This window comes from Siniperca chuatsi, linkage group LG5 (genome assembly GCF_020085105.1).
Source record: "Siniperca chuatsi isolate FFG_IHB_CAS linkage group LG5, ASM2008510v1, whole genome shotgun sequence".
In the NCBI taxonomy this organism is placed as follows: domain Eukaryota; kingdom Metazoa; phylum Chordata; class Actinopteri; order Centrarchiformes; family Sinipercidae; genus Siniperca; species Siniperca chuatsi.
Window position 1 is genome coordinate 9838100 of NC_058046.1, and position 19507 is coordinate 9857606.

The following is a 19507-nucleotide window of genomic DNA, read 5'->3' on the forward strand; positions in this document are numbered from 1 at the left end:
TTTCATCTAGTGTCATCATCGGGTCAAAATTTTAATGTGTACAATTCTTTGGTTTATGACCAAATACCTGCAAAGCTAATGCCATTCCCATTAGCCTCAGCCATACTTTGTGTTTATTGCTACTTAGCAGCATGTTAGCATTGTTATTGTGAGCATGTTAGTATTTAGTTTGAAGAACCGCTGTCTTAGTCTTGTTAATACTTGTACAGTGTTTGTTGCTTATTTCTGCTGTTTTGAAAGCGTAATACGAAAATGTAGTGCAATGAAAGGTTTTGTGCTGTAAAAAACAGAAATGAGCTAATCTTGTGGCCCCCTTGGCTCGTCTCAACACCCATTATTGGAACCTGCTATAGATGAGTTTTTTCTTACCACAAATCCTGACTAAATCTCATAATCCACACATTCACAGTAGTTTAGATGAGGCAGTATGTAGGATATCTATGTGTTTGAAACATGCACAAAGAAATCAGTGCCATTCATCTGATTTGCCCATTCAGGTTAATATCACCAATATTGGTGTGTTTCAACATCCCCAACACTTACAGATCTACAGCCATTTTAGAAATGCTTGGCCGAGGCAGTCAGTTATGACATAACTAACAAAATTATGTTTACTCTCATATTTTGATGATCAAAGAATACAATTACAAAAACCCAAAACACAATGATACTACAATTCTAAGCGAAACAAGGACATTTCTGTGACAGCCAAGTGCTTAAATTAAATTAATATAGTTCTCCTTGAAAGCACAAGGTCTTTTATTATTAATCAGGAAATAGTTAGCTCTGTGAAATGGTGGTTCTCAATGTGCTGTGCTCTTGTCATTCTTTTTTAATGGCAGAAAGAAAACCGGACACCACAATGGATCAGCAGCATTTTGAAAAGGCTCCCATTTTGAAAGTATTCAGGCCATCATATTGTATATGTGTACCATTTTGGTGGCATTTCCCAAATCAGGAAAATTTGGCCTTTTTCTGGTCTCATTATGTCTGGCCCAGTGATGGCTGTGAGGAGACACTGACAGCCTGTCACTGTGATCTGGATGTGTCTTTAGTGTGTCTGCTTTATCAGATGAAATGTGGGTGTGAAGGTCACTCAGAGTCATGTGGCCATCAGAGGACAGTCAGCAGCTGGGATGAACAGACTGGAGCAGGACTGATGGAGACTAATGGAGATGGATGGAGACATGACTGACCTCTGCTATCGCCCCGCAAAGTCAATGGCAACACCGTAGGACCATATGTTTACCCTGGGGTTGGGTATCCTTTAGGTTTTATCGATTCTGATTCAGCTTATGGATTCCGCCTCTTATTTAATCCTTGTTCAAATTCTTCTTTTATTATCTGAGTTAGAAAATAAACTAAAATATGTTAAAAGCCAAATTCACCTTTAATATCAGCAGATTTTGGCTGCTAGAAACTCAGTCAAGGCCTTTTTCACAGAAGACATTTTGACATGTCACAGTAGGAAAAGCACAGGTCTAAATAATAAAATCAATGACGTCTGAAATTCATTTAGCTGCTTCAGTTTCAGGGTCCAGGTATTGTGCATGCTGGCTCACTGTCACACTGTCATGGTTTACTAGAACACTTGAATAGAATAGAGCCATCATTACTGTTATTAGTAACACCTGTGCTTTTCATACTATGACAAGTCAAAATTTCTGGTGTTAAAAAGCCTTGTTATTCAGTCTGAAACTGTGTTCATGTTGGCCTTTAACGGTTTGGGAGGGCTTATTTTGCTCTAAAATTAGTAACATCATTTTCAGTTGACATCTGCAGTAGTTGCTGGGACAGATTGTCAACCATGCTTGTCGCCATTTTTGTGGCAATTTTAAAGTCACCATTTTTCTGTCCCCAATGTTAATCCTGTCTATAAAGCTTTGATCAGCTTTTTATATTTGGAAAACACCATCAATAAGCACAACACGAGTAATGATTCATTTTAGTTAAAGATAAAACACATCTGAAGGTCTACTGCTATGCTGGCGGCTCTGTGAGGTTGTACTTATGCGCAGTGGTGCTTTGAGCTAAACGCTAACATGCTCAAAATGATAATGCCAACATGCTGGTGTTTAACAAGTGTAATGGTTAATTCTTTGTTTACCATGTTAGTATGCTAACATTTGTCAATTAGCATTAAACACAAAGAACAGCTGAGGCTGATGGGAATGTCATGCAGGTATTTAGTCATAAACCAAAGTATTGAACAAATTAAAACTGTTGCCTGATCATGGTGCTAGATGAAAACTTACCTCCTATCTGACATATTATAAACACTATACATGCACTGATGCACATTCTTGTAATGGGACCAGTTCTAATCTAGAACCAATCTTGATACCCAACCCTGGTGTATACCCCCACCCACAACACGACCAAAGACAACACACACACACACACACACACACACACACACACACACACTGTTTCCCCTTCACTGAGCCCACAGCGTAAACACTGTAAATAAGCTGGCCCCTATCGACAGAGAAGGCCGTTAAAATAAAACTATCCCTGGCTTTATTGAGGTGTAAGCTGCGTCTCTGTTGGCGTGAGTAAACAGATTCTCCCTGGCATCAGCACTTCTCCCCAGCACACAAACCCTGCGTCTAGGCAACTATGGGCTTGGTCACAGTTACCATGGAGACAGATTCTCGTCAGCAGTGCCTGCATTGAGGTTCGAGGGAGTGAGAGCGACGGGGAGATTTTGTGATATGTGACAGCAATGAGATATGTGGCATCAGAGATGATGAGGTGTGTATATAGTGGTTGGGAAGAAGGTGAAAAACATGCAGTACATACACACAAAAAGAAGTGTGGCAGATAATGAAAGAAATCATGAGAAACAGTAAGAAGCCTGGCCCTGATGTAAAATTCCATGACTTCTCTATGACTTTCTTCAGCTATATCAGAGCGCTTTCATTGATTCCCTCTTGGTTCATTAATGCTGCTCTTCAACTCAGCAGAAAATGTTCTAAAATTTCAATCAAGTTTCCACACTTTCTACAACCCTTGAAAACTAGCTGGAAACACTCTAATGCAAAGCAATAATGTGCGAAATACATTCTGGTACTTTCTGTCTGAGCAGGATTTGGATGTTATATTGTTCTGGATGCCAACCAACACGCCGCAGCGTCTACTCCAGGAGACGTTCTTCCCTGGATTACAGGCTAGACGGGCTTGGCCGGCCCGGGAGGAGACAGCACAGCCAGGCGTGATAACCCACATACACACTCTCTGTCTTTCACAATTTACAGTCTGTCATTCTGAGTTGAAGCCAAAATGACAGATTCAGCAGGGAAGGTAGAAGAGCGGGGAAACTTGGAGAGGGGAAACTACTTAGAAGTTAATAACAGGAATCCAAGATTCACTTGATGACAACATGTAAAAGACAGAGGCTGAGAAGATGTTTGACTGAGGTTTTGCAGTTTTTGAGGTGCACTTGATTTTTGCCTGACACCCTAAATTGCATTCAATTTGAATAATAGGTATTCAGCTGATGCTCTTTTCCACAAAACGTGCAGAACCCATAATTTTAAAAACACGGAAGCTTTTAGATAACTCTGATGTAGAACTGCAACTAACTGTTATTTTCATTATCGGTTAATTATTTTCTTTATTAATCAATTAATCATTTGGATGATCAAATGTCAGAAAACAGTGAAAACTGCTGCTTCCAATTTCCTACAACTCAAGCTGACATCTTCAAATTACTTATTTTGTCCGACCGACTAAAATCCAAAGATACTCAGTTTACTGTGTTTTCTTTCTTACTTCCGTTACTGTGTAACAAAGAAAAGCAGCAAATGCTCAGAATTTAGAAGCTGCGACTAGGGAATGTTTGTTATTTTTGCTTGAAAGATTACTTAAACGGTTAAACAATTATCAAAATAGTAGCAAATTTTATTTTTCTGTCAATCGACTGATCGATTGACTAATCATTTCAGCTCCACTCTGATGTACTGATTGTAAACCTATCAAAGACTCTGAAGAGGCCATCATTCTTATTCCTTTGACTGCTCATTGCTAAGTCTGTGTGGACAGCTAACTCTTATAAAACAATCTGAAAACTCCAGTGTGGATATGACCCTGTTTGACACAGATTTTCAATTTTTTTGTGCATTACTGTGGACATTAACATCAACTTTAACTACAGGTCAAACTTAAAATGGATTCAGCAGCTTCTAGTGAGGCAGAAGTTTACCGCTGACTATCAGGTTTAAGCCAAACAATCATCCTGTAGCTTTGTTTTATCACCCCGGAGCAGTGTGACTGTTTTGCAAAGACCATCAAAGCCTTAACAACTGTTATGTTCCACATTATGTGTATATAAGAGGTTTAGGTAAGGGCACATTCAAGCTGTTATCTCAGACGAGAGCCCCCCGGGACTAAAGCAGACCTTCAGTTCTTAAAACAAACGGACCAGAAAGGGTCAGCAGAATGGCCGTGTGCACCATTTCAACTGTGAGGTATGTCACTGTGGAAATGGAGAAGTTAACACCATTTTGGATGAGTTGAGGTTTTGGTCGCAGTCATTGAAAACAGTCAAAGCAGAGCAGTGTGATTCCCGGTTCAGTGATGGGAATGACTGTAACTCATATATAAGGGTTAATGGGTTAATGACATACTCGTTCAAAAGTTCATTCATTTTTTGTAACTAATACTAATGTTTGTTGTTTTTCTTACCAACAAAAAGTCTAAAAAATACTAAACAAACATACTGACAAGTTGTCATGAGGCTAGGAAATGCAAGGTGGGCTCAAATTATCTTCACTCAGCCTTAACTTAAGATTGATACTAACTTCATTTTTGTGATTATTTAATTGTAACTCGCCAATGAGTAGCATTAGCTGCAAGCTAAGCCTCAGGGTGAGCCCACATTAGAATGACAATAGACAAATAGAGGAACATTTACAAATTATTTCCCAAAATGCAGTAGATAGATGTCTTCTGATAACACACTGTACAGAACCTGTATGTGGTCAAAAGTGAGGATAGAAGTTTGGAGTACGTCATAAATAGTTTTGTGTTTTTCTAAAGACCAAATTAACACACATCCAACATACTTCACATACATAGAGATTCGGGCCGGGACAGGAAGAACACAGCATCTGCCATATCATAAATTCTCTCAGTACCCAAAGAACTTAAATCTGACCCTGGCCCAGGGTCAACAAGAGCACATATGTAGTCTCATATATGTCACACCTGTCCCCAGCTACAACTGGTATCTTAGTAAAAACAAACTTTCAAGGCCCTGAGCGTGTGAGGGGTCCCCTCTATAAAATCCAGGATGATCTCTAAAATGTGTCCATATGTTTAAAAGCTGAATTGACTTTAACCTGAATAAATCTACCATCTGTCTCCACAATTGTGCCTAATGTCTGTCTGTGTCCTTCCTGATTTCAATCTGGTTTTGTCCAAAAGCTTACAATCGGCTCCAAAAGACAACTTCCAGGATTATATCAATGTAATAGAAGCAAGCCAACAGTTTTTGCTACTAAATTTTCATATCCAATATTTGGAAGTATGTGTTGAACTTCTTGTTTAAATTGTAGATTTGCTTGCTTTTTCTTGGTGCAATTCCCATCTTAGACTTTTATAATCAGGGGACAATTATTTTTATTATCCCTTAATCTGCAGATTATTTTCTTCAATCAATCGATTAATCATTTAGCTGTAATCTGTCAGGAAATAGTGGGGAATACCCATTTTAAATGTCCCAGAGCCCAAGGTAAAATCTTCAAATTGCTTGCTGTATCCAATCATGAGTCCAAACCAAAAGATATTCAGTTTACTATCTCATATGACAGAGAAAAGCACCAAATCCTCACATTTTAAAAGCTGAATCCAGCAAATGTTTAGTATTTTTGCTTGAAAAATTAGTGAAACTGTTTCACAAATAAAACCGTTTTCTAGGTTTGGTTAGGTTTAGGAACAAAAAACATCTTGGTTAGGGTATGTTCAGGAATTGTCACATATACTCTGTTGATAATCTGTTAAACATCTACAGACAAAGCGAAACAGTTGAAATGTTACAAATACTCTAAAAACTATCAGTAAGCGGACTAACCAAACAAAGTGTTACCCCAATTTCTCCTATTATATTCAAGATTTGGAAAAAAAAATTACTAAGTTTAAGACATTTATTTGTGTGACTATATTGTTTATTGAAGCTGATCTCCAAACCTCAATACCTCTGTTTACATGTGACAGTGTCAAAAACATAACTGTGGGATAACCCTACCTGAGGCAGCCAGAGGTGTTCTTGAAGACGGTGGTCCATTCAGCGTCGCGGGGCTTTGAGTCCTCGTTTGGCTCGTGCTCCCACCCCGAGTGGGGGATAATGACCTCGTTGGTCAGGGTCTGCATACCGTGGTTGATGATCACCATCTTCAGGGGTTCATAGGACGACAGATTCCACAGGGTTCCTGTAGGGAGCAGAGGAGGGAGGAGAATAAAAGAGAAATTAGAAGACATATTAAGAGGAGAGTGATAAGGGGAAAGAAATATGTGATTTGGAGAAATAGGGAGGATATAGGAGGAATATGAGGAGGAATGAGAAAGGAGGAATGGATGGGAGGTGAGATATATGGTATATAGAGAAAGGGAAATTAAAAGAGAAGTGGTGAATGAGGGTGCTTTTGGGCATCAATTAGGAAATGGGAAAAAGAAGGGCATGACAAGTTAGGAAGAAACGTGGAAAATGAAAGAAAGTGACAGGAGTCAGACAAGAAAAGAGTGACGAAAGGATTGGAAAGACAAGGAAAGGGGGGGAGCGCAATGTAACGACAGCTGTATAGCAGCCAAACATACCGTAGTGCAGACTTTAACATTGCAATCAAAACCACATTTACTGTAGATTGGCTGGCAAACCACATTTGAAAAAAACAAAACAAAACAGAATTGGTTGTTCATTAGCCAGTGATGATATCAACTGCCCATAATATGTTTTATTATTCTCCCATGAGGGCTTCACTATGTTGTAATCAATACTGAGTTTATAAGATGTATAACTGTGATATTTCTATAATATCGCTATAGGAATTGTGATGATAAACTTATGATACTTTATATCATTTCTCAACTAGTGCATCATCACTAATGGCATAATAATACTTGGACCTTAATGCACACATATTCTGTAGATACTCTGTATGTATAGGAGGAATGTAAATGAACTACTTTTGCAAAGAGCACGCAGATGGCGTGTATCCATCACCTCCTCCATTTTCAATCCAAGCTGGAGAAAGACCTTTTTCTATTTTCTTGCACATCTCTGTAACAGGCAGCCTCTTTTATACTTCTACAAAAGAGGTAAACTAAATTGAGCTGGGTATGTCATTCTGAGGTTTCACGAAAGAGAGGCAGGCAGGCAGACATAGCAGAGAGGAGGACATTTTTGGCAGCCAACCCCAAAAATATAAAATGTGTTAAAGCATCAGCATCAGATGGGGTTTCACTCAGACACATGGAAGCTCTGGAGCGAAGCAGACTCTGGTTTGAGGAGAACAAAAATGTTACACCAAAAAGAAAAAAAACTCTTTGACAGGTCCTGAGTTTCTGTTTTTATTAAACCGTCCCCCATGTCTTTCTCTGTCTTTATTGCTCATCACTTATTGCCCTCTTTCTTTTCTCCTTTCAAATTCAGGCATTTAGCTGACATTCTTATCTGAAGCGACAACAAGTGATTTGTTAGTCTAAAGTAGGGCGTTACAAAGTCTACACTACTGGCACCATACCAAAAGTATGCATTAGCAATTCCTGTTTGCAATGTACCTATGGAAGTACAGATAACTATCACTAGATTACTTTGATGCTGAAGAATACTTAAAAACGTGATGATTGTCAGGCAAGTCCTGGAGTTATAAGAAGCGTCTTTTTTCTGATTTCTAAGCAGATTTATGGACATTTATTTGTTAACTGTCGGTAAGCATAATTCCTACTGAATCTAAAAATATGTCTATCAAGTCTGAATGTTCAGATTTGATTTGAGTTACGAATCCGAGAAAGGTACTATTTTTGATGTAAATTGCAGTAACCGGGCACTAAAGGATTTAAAGTACCTTAATTGGCACCATGAGCTGTGTATTAAAGCCACTACTGCTACCTGTAACTGCTGGTTGTGTTGGTGAAGGGGCCAAATCAGCAGGCCAGACTACAATAACTAACTTTCTGTTGTTTTTAGGAATGCTCCTGTCTCACAGTTTGAAAACCCTTGGTCTAACAACCAGCAAGAGCATTAAGATTAAACACACACACATTCACACACCCACGCACGCAGACACGTGCACTTTGCATATATAAATGCACTGATACACTTCAGTGCAGGGAATCATGGTCTGTGATTCCCTCTTGCCCCACAATAACAGACCATTAGCAGAGCAGTGAAACTGTCACACCTCCTTGCCCTGTTCTTTAAAACGGTTTCCAGATGGTCAATATTTCCTCTGTTAAATCATGCTCTCTGCACACAGGAAAAAGTCTCAGCAGACAGGCCCGGGCTAAAGATAAATCCAGTCCTTCTGGTGTGGTTGTGCCTGGAGAAAACTGGTTTCCTTCAGCAAGAAATTGAAAAAAAAAAAAAAAAAAAACATTAGACCAATCTTGTGATATTTTAAGTTTAAATGCAGCTCATGACCTTTGTCACTTCAGCCCTCTCCGTCACATCTCTATAGTAACCACATTATCTAACCAAGTGGAAACACTGCACCTCCATTCCCTCTGTGGTTATAGTTGGTGACTAGACTGGCTTCCTGTGCGTCAGAGGCTACCAGTATCTTACTGGGAAGCTATTAGATGTGTAAACTGAGGTGCGGCTCCGCTCTGGGCCACTTTCACACACAAGTAGTGATGCAGGATATTGAACACGAACTGAAGCCTCAAGCCAACTTCATATAATCCTGTGTGCTTATCAGGTCATGTTTATAGGACTTTTAAAGTGATCAGTACAGTGAGAAGATTTAACATTTTGGACAGTGAGGATGATCTGCTGTAATTTTACTAAAATCTTTTCTTCCTTATAGATCCCTATAGACCCAGGGCTTGTACGACCATCAATAAAATCACACCCTACCTCAAACAATCCAATTGATTCACAGAGCTTGTTGGGAACAGAACATGTCCTGTGAGTAAATATTGCCTGACAGACTCTTTTCAGGGCAAAATGTCCCCTAAGCCCTAAACAACCAATGTTCAGGTAATTACATTGTTGAATGAAGACTGGTTTAATCTTACTGTAAATTTCATACCTCTACAAATTCAAAATAGATTTATTTTTTTTAACAAGCACATTCATGGTACATTAAACTTGGACGAAAACGAGCTGAGATGTTATTTAATCCTATGGATGTTGTTCCATCAGCGTAATTGAAGCTCTGATTAAAGAAATTACACCAGTATTATTTACATGCTTATTTTCTGCCTTTATTGCATATTGTGATCTAACCAAATCTACCCATGGTTCAACCCAGGTGTGTGTCCGTTTCTGTGTGTAGGTGTTGAGTCAGTGGTTGGTCAGCATTGTTCGTATTTTATTGTAGTTCAGGCTATAGCTTATTCTACCTCAAGTGCCCCTGTATTTACTGCCTCCACTTATTGCACATTTATGCTTTTGGTTGACAAAAATAAAATAGACCCTGTAACTACTACTTGAGACATCTCTCTCAACTGAATGAAAGTTTGTCCATTCAAACACACAAATACATAGATGTCCACAACCCTTTTGCACAAATTCAGAGGCCCGATTCTTAATTTATTTATATGTACCTCTACTCTAACAACAGTTTTCACTTGTTAGCCAAGACATATTGGCAACCCAGGTATCACAGAAACCTTCACATTGCGCATAGTCAATGGCTCACTAACAATAATAGTTCTGGTAGCAGTTAAAGACATCATTAAACTTTGTGTGTGCAAGTGTAGCACAGTATTAGCACATGCATTTAAACTTATTTGCATGTATGCAGGTGCGAGAGAGCCAGTGTGGCACTATTGAGAATTATGATTTGATTGCTATTTGCTAATGAATGACCCAACACAATGAAATCCAAATAAGAAAAGTTAACAAGATGTGATGTTTAGATTCAAAAGAGCAAGGGAGCCATATTAAAATCTGATGGGGGAAAAACATGTATTTTTGCTTATTTATTCTGTTGTTTGGTATTTTATATCTATATAATTTGTGGTGATTACTCTTTTAAACTACTTACTTAACTTCTGTCACTCACCAAGTATTGTTTTTAGGAAAACATCCGCTCCATCCCTGGCGCACATTTTCTCCAGTCTCTTTTTGTCATTTTTGTCATTTATTTCAACCACATGTATGAGAGCGTATGAGAGGAAGTATCAGCATCCAGGCATGAATCACATTAACAAGAAATGTGCTCTTGTGGTGTGTGTACTCTAGTATGATAACTGCTAGCTAACATTCATGCCTGCCTGCCAGGCTGACAGCTTGATTACGTCCACTGTTGTGTCATTAGCATTAGCTTTAGTTGTGACAAGCAACATGCAGTCAACACATGAGCAGCAATGTGAGCTTAAGGAAGAAGTGAGTAAAGCAAACGTCTGACTGAAGTGTCTTTGTCATACACTGTATGGGAAATATTTAGTACTGGCTCTACAACGTGCCACAAATTTTCTGCTGAGGAGGAAGAAACAAACAATACATTAATAATCCACAAAATAAATCCTTCACATTCATTTGTATGATATAAAGTTTAACATTCAAGCCTGATGTAAAAGCCTTTTGTGTATGCCCTGCTATGAGATTAATAGTGCGTGATCAGTGGAATCAGTCAGCTCTGCACTGATCACATATGCCAGAGGGGAGGAAAAGGCATGTCTTTGCCATGGCTGTGATCCATCAAGTACGACAGGCATACAGCCTACAGACAAAGTTATTTAAGATGACAGAGTGCTATGGAAGTGACGATCTCCATTCCGCGTCCTGCCACTGTTTCAGGCCAGTGACTCTATATCAGGTTTAGTCCATTTGCTGTCTCCTGTCTGGTTGTCAGAGGTGGGTGTGTTGGGGATGTCCTTATGACCTGTCTCTGAGGCAGATACCATGCAATTGTGATGGCAAAGGCTCCTTTTACACCTGAACTATCTATCTTACTACCTGGACTGTGATTGGATTCATTAGATTACATCAACATCTGATTTTAAAAAGCATCATGAATACATACAATCTAACCAGATTTATCTTTCAATCAGAAAATGAAGACCTTTGCAGTTAGTTTAGTTTATTGTCCTTACAGACTGGAATGCCAGCTGTCAAAAATGCTGTCCCTCAAAACAATAAAACTATACATAAAACTGCAGAGTCACAAAACAGATAAACAGCAGCCAACCGTTTAAATGAATGATACAACATCAATCATCAGTTAAACAGATGCAGAGCTGCTTGGGAATTGAGAAACTTTCATTTTGCAGGTGAACCACATGTCTAAACTGCTGCTGTTGGTTAAAAACTTCTATCATTTGTTCAAGCTGGGGTTAAACAAAATGTCTGGATCTTGTCCAAACCTTTCTGACACAACAGATCCACAATGACACTCCTCTGTCTGCAGATATTTAACAAAACAATCTATAACAAATACATAATATCATATATAAACAATGTTCTATAATATACAAAATATTACAGAACACCAGTGATAGCTGTGATGTAGGTTATATTTCTAGATGCACAGCTATTTATGGAAGCAAATTAGGGTCATTAATATTTTAAGCCAGCCTGAACCAGCAGTCAATCACTTTTTAATTCAGCAAATCACTTCATAGTATTATAAGGGGGGCACACAGACAACTCACGCTCCATCTTTACCAGACAACTTTTCAACTAGCTAGCGCGCTAGCTAACGCTGTCTGCTTATGGCTTATCAACTCCTTGATCATAAGAAAATAGTAACTTTCACCGCTGCTCATTTTAGAAAGCGCACCGGAAGAAAATGTGTTCTTGTTTAGATTATCAAACGGACAAACAAACAAAATTACATTTTGATGGCAGGACATGGACCATGCCTTGAGTAAAGTTAAACAAATTTGAATGAAACTACAACATCATTCATTCATTTGGCTATGAAAAGATCAAGAGTACTGTCCCAAACTAAACTGTCCCTGGGGATTCATATTCATTTACAACTTCAATATACTCCCCATTAATAGATACTTGTTGGTGAATCTGCCTGCTTGTTCCAAAATCAAAAATCCCTTCCTTGCTTTTCTTAGCGTTTAACGGAATAAAACTGGCCTGGCACCAACCAGCAAACTCATCAACCCAAACAAACACACCTCTTCTTCACACAATAATGCTGTCCTGGCTGCCTGCCATTGTTCTGAGTGTGCTTTCTAGCAGAATGAAGAAAAATATTTAGCTCTGATTTCTGGAAGTGTTCTATGTCCATTTTCATGGTAGCTTTGATGATCAGATCTTTATACATCTTAATACTGGATGGTAACATCCAGGATGTTAATGCTCAGTGGGAAAAGGATTCACAAGTTCAATTGTAAATTATGATCATAGTTATATTGTCACATTTCTCCAAAGTTTGTTATCTAATAAAGTCAGGATTCCCAGCAGGACCATTATATAAAATTCCATGACTTTACCATGACCTTCCATAATTAAGTCAAACTGCTTTCAAGATCTAAAAAGGATATTCCTTTCTGGTTTATTAATGTTGTTTATCTGCTGTGAAAGTTCTAAAGGGGTAAACAGTCTGGTTGAGTTGCTCGTGAAGGAAACCATCTAAAAAGCAGCATGTAATGAAATGAATGTGCGAAACAAGTTAAAAAATATATTGTGATATATTCCTGTAAACTCATTCAGCTATAAAAATATCTCCAAAGACTTGTATACATATGCCATGCTTCAATTTCCTTAAATAGGAAAATCCGTAGGAAAGGCTTATGAAGAAAAACACTGTGATCTGATATATATGTAGCAACAATATTTCACTATGTTTGGGTTTTCCCAAAAACCTGTGATTTACCTTTGCTTTCTTTGTCTTAAATCCAATCCAGCCGCAGGGCAAGTTGAACATGTACATTATTACCTGACAGTTTTCATTTGTCAGATTTTTGTCAGAACTTGACACAACCCAACAATGCTTAGATCTAAACATGCATTTGTCAAAGTAAATGACAACATGGGGAGCAAAGGAGACAATTTGTGAGCTGAGTATTACCAAATGTAACCAAATGTTACCTCCTGTTTCTCTATTTACTCCTTTTCCCTTCTTTTACATCCCCCTCTCTCTGATACTGGACAATGGACAATAAACTGGACTGGGCTAAGAACACTCAAGCTGTTTACAGGAAGGGCCAGAGCCACCTATATTCTGAGGAGGCTGAGGTCCTTCAACATCTGCCAGACAATGCTGAGGATGTTTTATGAGTCTGTGGTCGCCAGTGCTATCCTGTATGCTGTTGCATGCTGGGGCAGCAGGTTGAGGGTAGCGGACGCTAACAGACTCAACAAACTGATCCATAAGGCCGGTGACATTGTGGGGGTGGAGCTGGACTCTCTGTCAGTGGTGTCAGAGAGGAGGATGCTGGCCAAACTACATGCCATCTTGGACAGTGTCTCCCACCCACTCCATGACATGCTGGTCAAACAAAGGAGTACCTTCAGCGAAAGACTCATTACCCCAAAAAGCACCACAGAGCGCCACAGGAAGTCAATCCTGCCTGTGGCCATCAAACTCTTTAACTCCTCCCTCTAAGTGTCAGTCTATATGACCATAAATCACTAAACTGGACATTGGACCAGTCACTGCGTCACTTTCAATACCTGAAATATTCAAGTGCAATATTCTCTGTTTAATACTGCTGTGCAATATGCTCTTTTCAGTTTAAAATTCTCTATTTATTGATATTTATTCATACTTCTATTACTGCTGTGCAATATCCACCGTCTCATAATCATCTTAATAAGCTACACTTGACAATACTCATTATTGCACTATTACTTATTACTTATATTATTACATTGTATTATACCGTACATACTTGTCAACCTCTAAATCCACTTTGGTACTTACACTTATTTTAGCTTTTATACTTATATCCACTTTGTACTTAATTTATCTTAGCTGTATTATAGTGTAGTATATTTTGATTTGCTTAGTACTTCTACTCCTTCTATTCTCAAGTGTACATCGACGTGACAGTGAGCAGCTGTAACAAAGAGTTTCCCCTCTGGGATCAATAAAGTATTTCTGATTCTGATTCTGATTCTGATACTGGGACCAGGACTGGGAATGGAACTGGAGCTGAGGCTAAGGCTAATTAAATTTTCCAGGCACCACTGGCAGGCATGTTGCTCTTCTAGCAGGGCTATTAACTTAGTTCTGCCCATTACCGTTCTCCTCCTCCCCCTCCCTCCTGTCCTTCTCTTCCTCACCCCTCATGCCATCCATCACACTCTCAGTGGTAAAGACAGAAGGAGACACAGTTAGGAAAAAAAGGGAGAGGGCATGCGAGAAACATGAGAAAAGGAAGACGAGGCTGCAGTAAGTGGACTCGCTTTTTTGTCTGCTATGGCAAACATCCACTAAAGAAAGGGAAATGGAAGATTTATGTGTGTGTATGTGTGTGTGTGTATTTGGGAGGGACCATCAGGCAGGCTGCTGAGGTCGATCCCCAGAAAGCAGTTAATGAAATGAGGTAGGAAGGGCAAGGCAAAACATATACGTACACACTAACACACTAACACACTAACACACACACACACACACACACACACACATATATGCCAATGATGAACTCAGCAGGTTGTCTCATGGATCGTGGTGGGGGACGTCATGTATGTTGCCCTTCTCGGAAATGACTTCACTATATTCTTCATCACCATAAGCACCATGTCCATGAGTTTAAGTCACACATATGTGTATGTGTATACATGTGTGTCCTATATAACAGCACATTAAGAATCACACCTTGTGTGAATGTTGAAACTGTGTTGAGACCAGTATACTAATCCAAAAATCCAGTTAGTTACAGGCACCTTGAGCATGATGGATACGATGCAGTTTGTTTGATCACGTACTTATTGAAAACTCATTGATCAGTGCTACACTAGTTATCTATGGTAACACTTTTATTTTAATCATTTCTAATGCAGCCTTGCATGCACATGTTGGATTAAGTGACAGTAGTGAGAATATAATAGAGGGAGTAGCTCTGGGTCAAATGAAAAATATGATTAACTGTGTGTCTGTTTTTGGGTTTGATTTAAAATGCAAAATGTATTTGCACTTTTGTCTTGAGATTTGCTGATAGACCCTTTTCACGGCAGACATTTTGACTCGTCATAGTAGGAAAAGCGCAGGTGCAATTACACTAACAATGGCCAAGTCCCTTTTTATGTACTTTTCTACTGCTGTAAAAATGTAAATTTAGGTATCAGTGAGAGCTTTTGAAGAATAGATTATCGACGGAACAAAATCAAATTGTCATGTATTATTTTTTACCACCTCTATGCAACAGCCTTAGTACTAGTCTGGTTTTACGGCCCAACTGTTTTGGTTCAGTCTCACCGCTCTTAACAACCCCATTACCAGCTGCTGCAGGTAGCTATTTTCAGCAAAGCTCTGATAAAACCACTACGCACTACCTGCCCTGCATCAAACAGACAAAGTTAGCGACTGGCTGATGAACATAGTGGAGCATTTTGCAGCTAACGAGAGAGATATTTCACCCAGGAATTGGTGAAGACCTTTCAGACTTACTTTTATTTGGTAGCCACAAACACAACTAGAATTCTAATGTTGATCCATACAGTATCTGCTGCATGTGTAAGCTGTTTGCTAACACATTAGCCATAACAACGTTATTGGGAGATGATATGACAATGCTGTGTTTACAGCTTATTGTGCTGCCAACAAGCTGTCAAAAAAAAAATCAATTGATGCAGGTTTAAGAGAATTTTTATTAAAATGGTAGAAAGTATTGTTTGCTGGTTGCTTCAACTCCACAGTTGACCGTTGATGCTGATGTGTAGGGTTTCAGTTCTCTGAGGCCCTCTGTGTTTAAACCGAAATGCACTTAAAAAAATGTGCAGGTGCTTTAGAGCCAAACATCCACTAAATAGTGCTGTATATATTATGTTAAACTCAGAATAATCCCACAAAACCTTGGCACAGATATACACATGTGTCTAGACATCATCTCTCTTCTGGCTTAAAGGCCTGCCAACTTGCCCTATATACATTTTTCATCCAAATGACAAAGGCATGCAGCGAGTGTCAGTCCACAAAACTCAGACATCTCCTGCAGGAAAAACAGGAGACAAATCCGCTTAATAATCTACATTTCCAGGGTGGGAATTGCTTGAAGGCACAAACAGCCCAGAGCCTACCGGGATGGAAAATAGAATTGCTCTGAACGGTACAAAGCTCTAAAAATATGAACAACTGCTCGGTCTGCCTTGTGTGTTGGAAAATAAAATCACTTGGTTCCTTCCACGTCACCCATTTCCCCCTGCAGAAAACAGAGCTCTCTGTGGTTTTACAGGGACAGCAGAAACTCCAACAGCAAACTCTTTAAACACATGGACTAAGAAAAGGGCCCTATATTTAAAACCCATATTTAATTGTAGAAAAACACAGCCAATTCTAGCCACATGGGCTGAAGCTGTAAACTGAGCTTGCATTGTGACAGGCCTGTTTTCACTGGGGCCAGAGCAGTGGCAATGGAAACCTAAAGCTGGAGACAGAGAGAGAGGATAGGGAGAAAAACAGCGAGAGAGAGAAAATCAGCGCGAGTGTAGATAATGAATGAAGGAGAGAAAAAATTTGATTGAGCGAGGGATGGTGGATAGTGAGGGAGAGAGGGAAAGAGGAGAAAAAATAAAAAACCCTCCCTCCATTCCGTCCTCCTTGTCTTGTGGTGCAGGGTTATTTTTAGCTACAACGGGGAGCAACATGCTGCTGTAAAGGCGATCATTTCTGCTGCGGCACAGTCATTGCTCACCGCGACATCTCTGTCACAGCAAAGGACACACACACACACACACACACACACACACACACACACTTATACATGCATGCACACTACAGCAACAACAAGCATGTTTTTAAAGGACACTATCAATAACTCTGGATTAAAGCCATCAATAGCCAATATATTGTATTGATATTCACACTTTAGGGCCACAGCTTCACATATCTTCACAGCATGACATCCAGCTAGAAACCATTGATAGCTGCCAAAACACAGCTTGAAAACATTTTTCTTTCCCTAAACTGTAAAACTAGCTAAAAAGAAACCCCCTTTATGTCTTTGGGTTGTGCATATACTGTAATTTACACTTGGCGGCTACTTCACAAAGGTCAAGTATCTCACTTTAAAGTGATTCTCATTTTTCACGTGTGCACTGAAAACAAAAGCGTGTCAGGTCAAACCAGTCATGTTGGGGATTAGCTGAGCACTTGGAAAGACATACACACACACACACGCACCACTGTATTCCCCAGTTGTGACATTTACCAGGTCAAGGAGAAGAAACCCTATCATGGCATTTGAATCAATACCTCCTCTTAAAAGAATTAAAACATAGTTCATTACACAATGCAGCTAATAGTTTTTTTCTTCTAAAATCAATGTTTAAATGCCATCTGCTTTTCTATTGAGAATCATTCCACTTTCTATCGGTCTCTGCTTACAGTACAATGTAAAAAGGCTAAAGTAATCAAATATCACAATGTTTGTTCTAAATTCGGACTAACTGTGCTCCTTGTGACCCTTCATTGAAAGAAAATTGCTCTATGACCGACTAATTAACTCATTAACATGTGATACTTTTTTTACAAGTGGTAAGAAGAGCCAAGACAATTTACTCAAAATGTGTCTTTACTATAATTAAAAGAATGACTAAATAATTACAGCTTTGAAAGCATTATCTCCCCTCACTAGTATATAAGGAGTTACACAATTCAATGCAAATTCAGCAAGTACTATATCTTTCTATATGGAATGCCTGGTAGCTCAAACTTATCAAATAATGTAAGGGGTCTAAGATGAGAAAATAGCACACTGTGAATACTGCTGCAAAAAAATAGCGGTGTGGAAAACACAAAAAAAACTGCTTCTTAATATAGTATGACTCAGCCCTGCATTACTATGCAGAGTATGGGGTTATGGCATGCAACTCAGTATATTCCTGGATGAATATATAAGTGATGGGAATTATGCAGCCAGTGATTGGAAAGGACTGGCATACTAAGGTATCATATCAACTTAAAAGGCTTCAAAGCAGCACTTTTATACTTACTGTACGTGAAAGACAGTTGAGACTAATTAGGCAGACAGAAAGAGGAATCCTACAGTTAGTGGAGAAGACAACCAACATGCTTGGCTGCAACAGTGCTATGAGGGTTTTTTTTTTGCATAATATAAGTATCCTTTACCTATGGTAAATTATGCCTTACTTGCGGAATGCAATCAGACATATCCACAGCACTTATTTCAAATAATTAATTGACATTGATATATCACAATATAGAAAATGTAGGCAAAGTTACACACAAATATTAAAATCAAACTCTCATTTGTATAAAACAAGAACACGACACCATGTCCAAGACAATAAACAATAATTACTGGCCAGCCATGCTTTCCAGTGCAACATCTACTGTATCATTTCATCTCCCAACATACAGAGTTTTTTCCTCCTACATTCAGAAAATGTTTTTTATGTGGTGACGTGGGAGTAAAGTGGATTAAAGTCAGATGACAATCATCTGCTTGGATTGTTTTAAGTTTTAAGTTACAAAATCACACATGAATTGTGGTTTTGTTGCCTGATGACAAGACACTTATAGTAATCAGTCGTATTGATTAAGAATTTGATAAGGATAATGTTACTGTTGCTTGTGTAATTTCGGTAGATCGTCCTGCTTGAACCTCATCACATCATTTTGAGGGTCTATTGCTCGTTGCATTTAATAAAGAAATGTTTATTCTTACCAGTGATGAGCTCTCGAACTTCCATGTCATTGGTCTTCCTCAGCAGGCGGACGAGGGCCGGGATGCCGTCACAGTTCTTGATGGCCACCTTGTTGTCATTGTCCTTGCCGTAGGAGATGTTGCGCAGGGCACCACAAGCCTTGCGGTGGACTTCGGATTTAGGGTGATCCAGAAGCCCCACCAGAACAGGAATCCCCTTCAGCTGACGCACGTCCTTCTTAATCTTGTCATTTTCGTAGCACAGGTGCTGCAGGTAGGCAGCGGCGTTGGACTTGACCGGGTCAATGGGGTGGCCTAGCATGGCAATGACCTCGGGGAGGTCTGGGTCACGCCAACGTGGGTCCTTACGGATGCTGTCAATGGATGGTGAGCGCCGGCCACCCATGCGGTCCAGACTGGCCATGCTCCCCCTCTCCGGCTGGGCCAGCGGTGCTGAATACATGCCATGGATGTAAGGGTGGCGCTCATCGATCAGCTCTGCCTCAATGGGGTCATCTGGGTACCCTCTGGAAGACGAAAGAAGAGAGGA

General features: G+C 39.4%; 1 protein-coding gene across 18 annotated transcripts in view; it reads right to left on the reverse strand.

Moving 5' to 3' along the window:
* arvcfb (ARVCF delta catenin family member b) overlaps positions 1–19507 on the reverse strand; it is a 222417-nt gene that overhangs the window by 50235 nt on the left and 152675 nt on the right. For all 18 annotated transcript variants that reach the window (XM_044195922.1, XM_044195925.1, XM_044195931.1 and 15 more), the window contains 2 exons: positions 18979–19484; positions 6248–6431 (listed from right to left, as the gene is read on the reverse strand). In XM_044195922.1, the coding sequence (XP_044051857.1) occupies positions 6248–6431; positions 18979–19484 (690 nt within the window). The remainder of the gene's footprint in view (positions 1–6247; positions 6432–18978; positions 19485–19507) is intronic.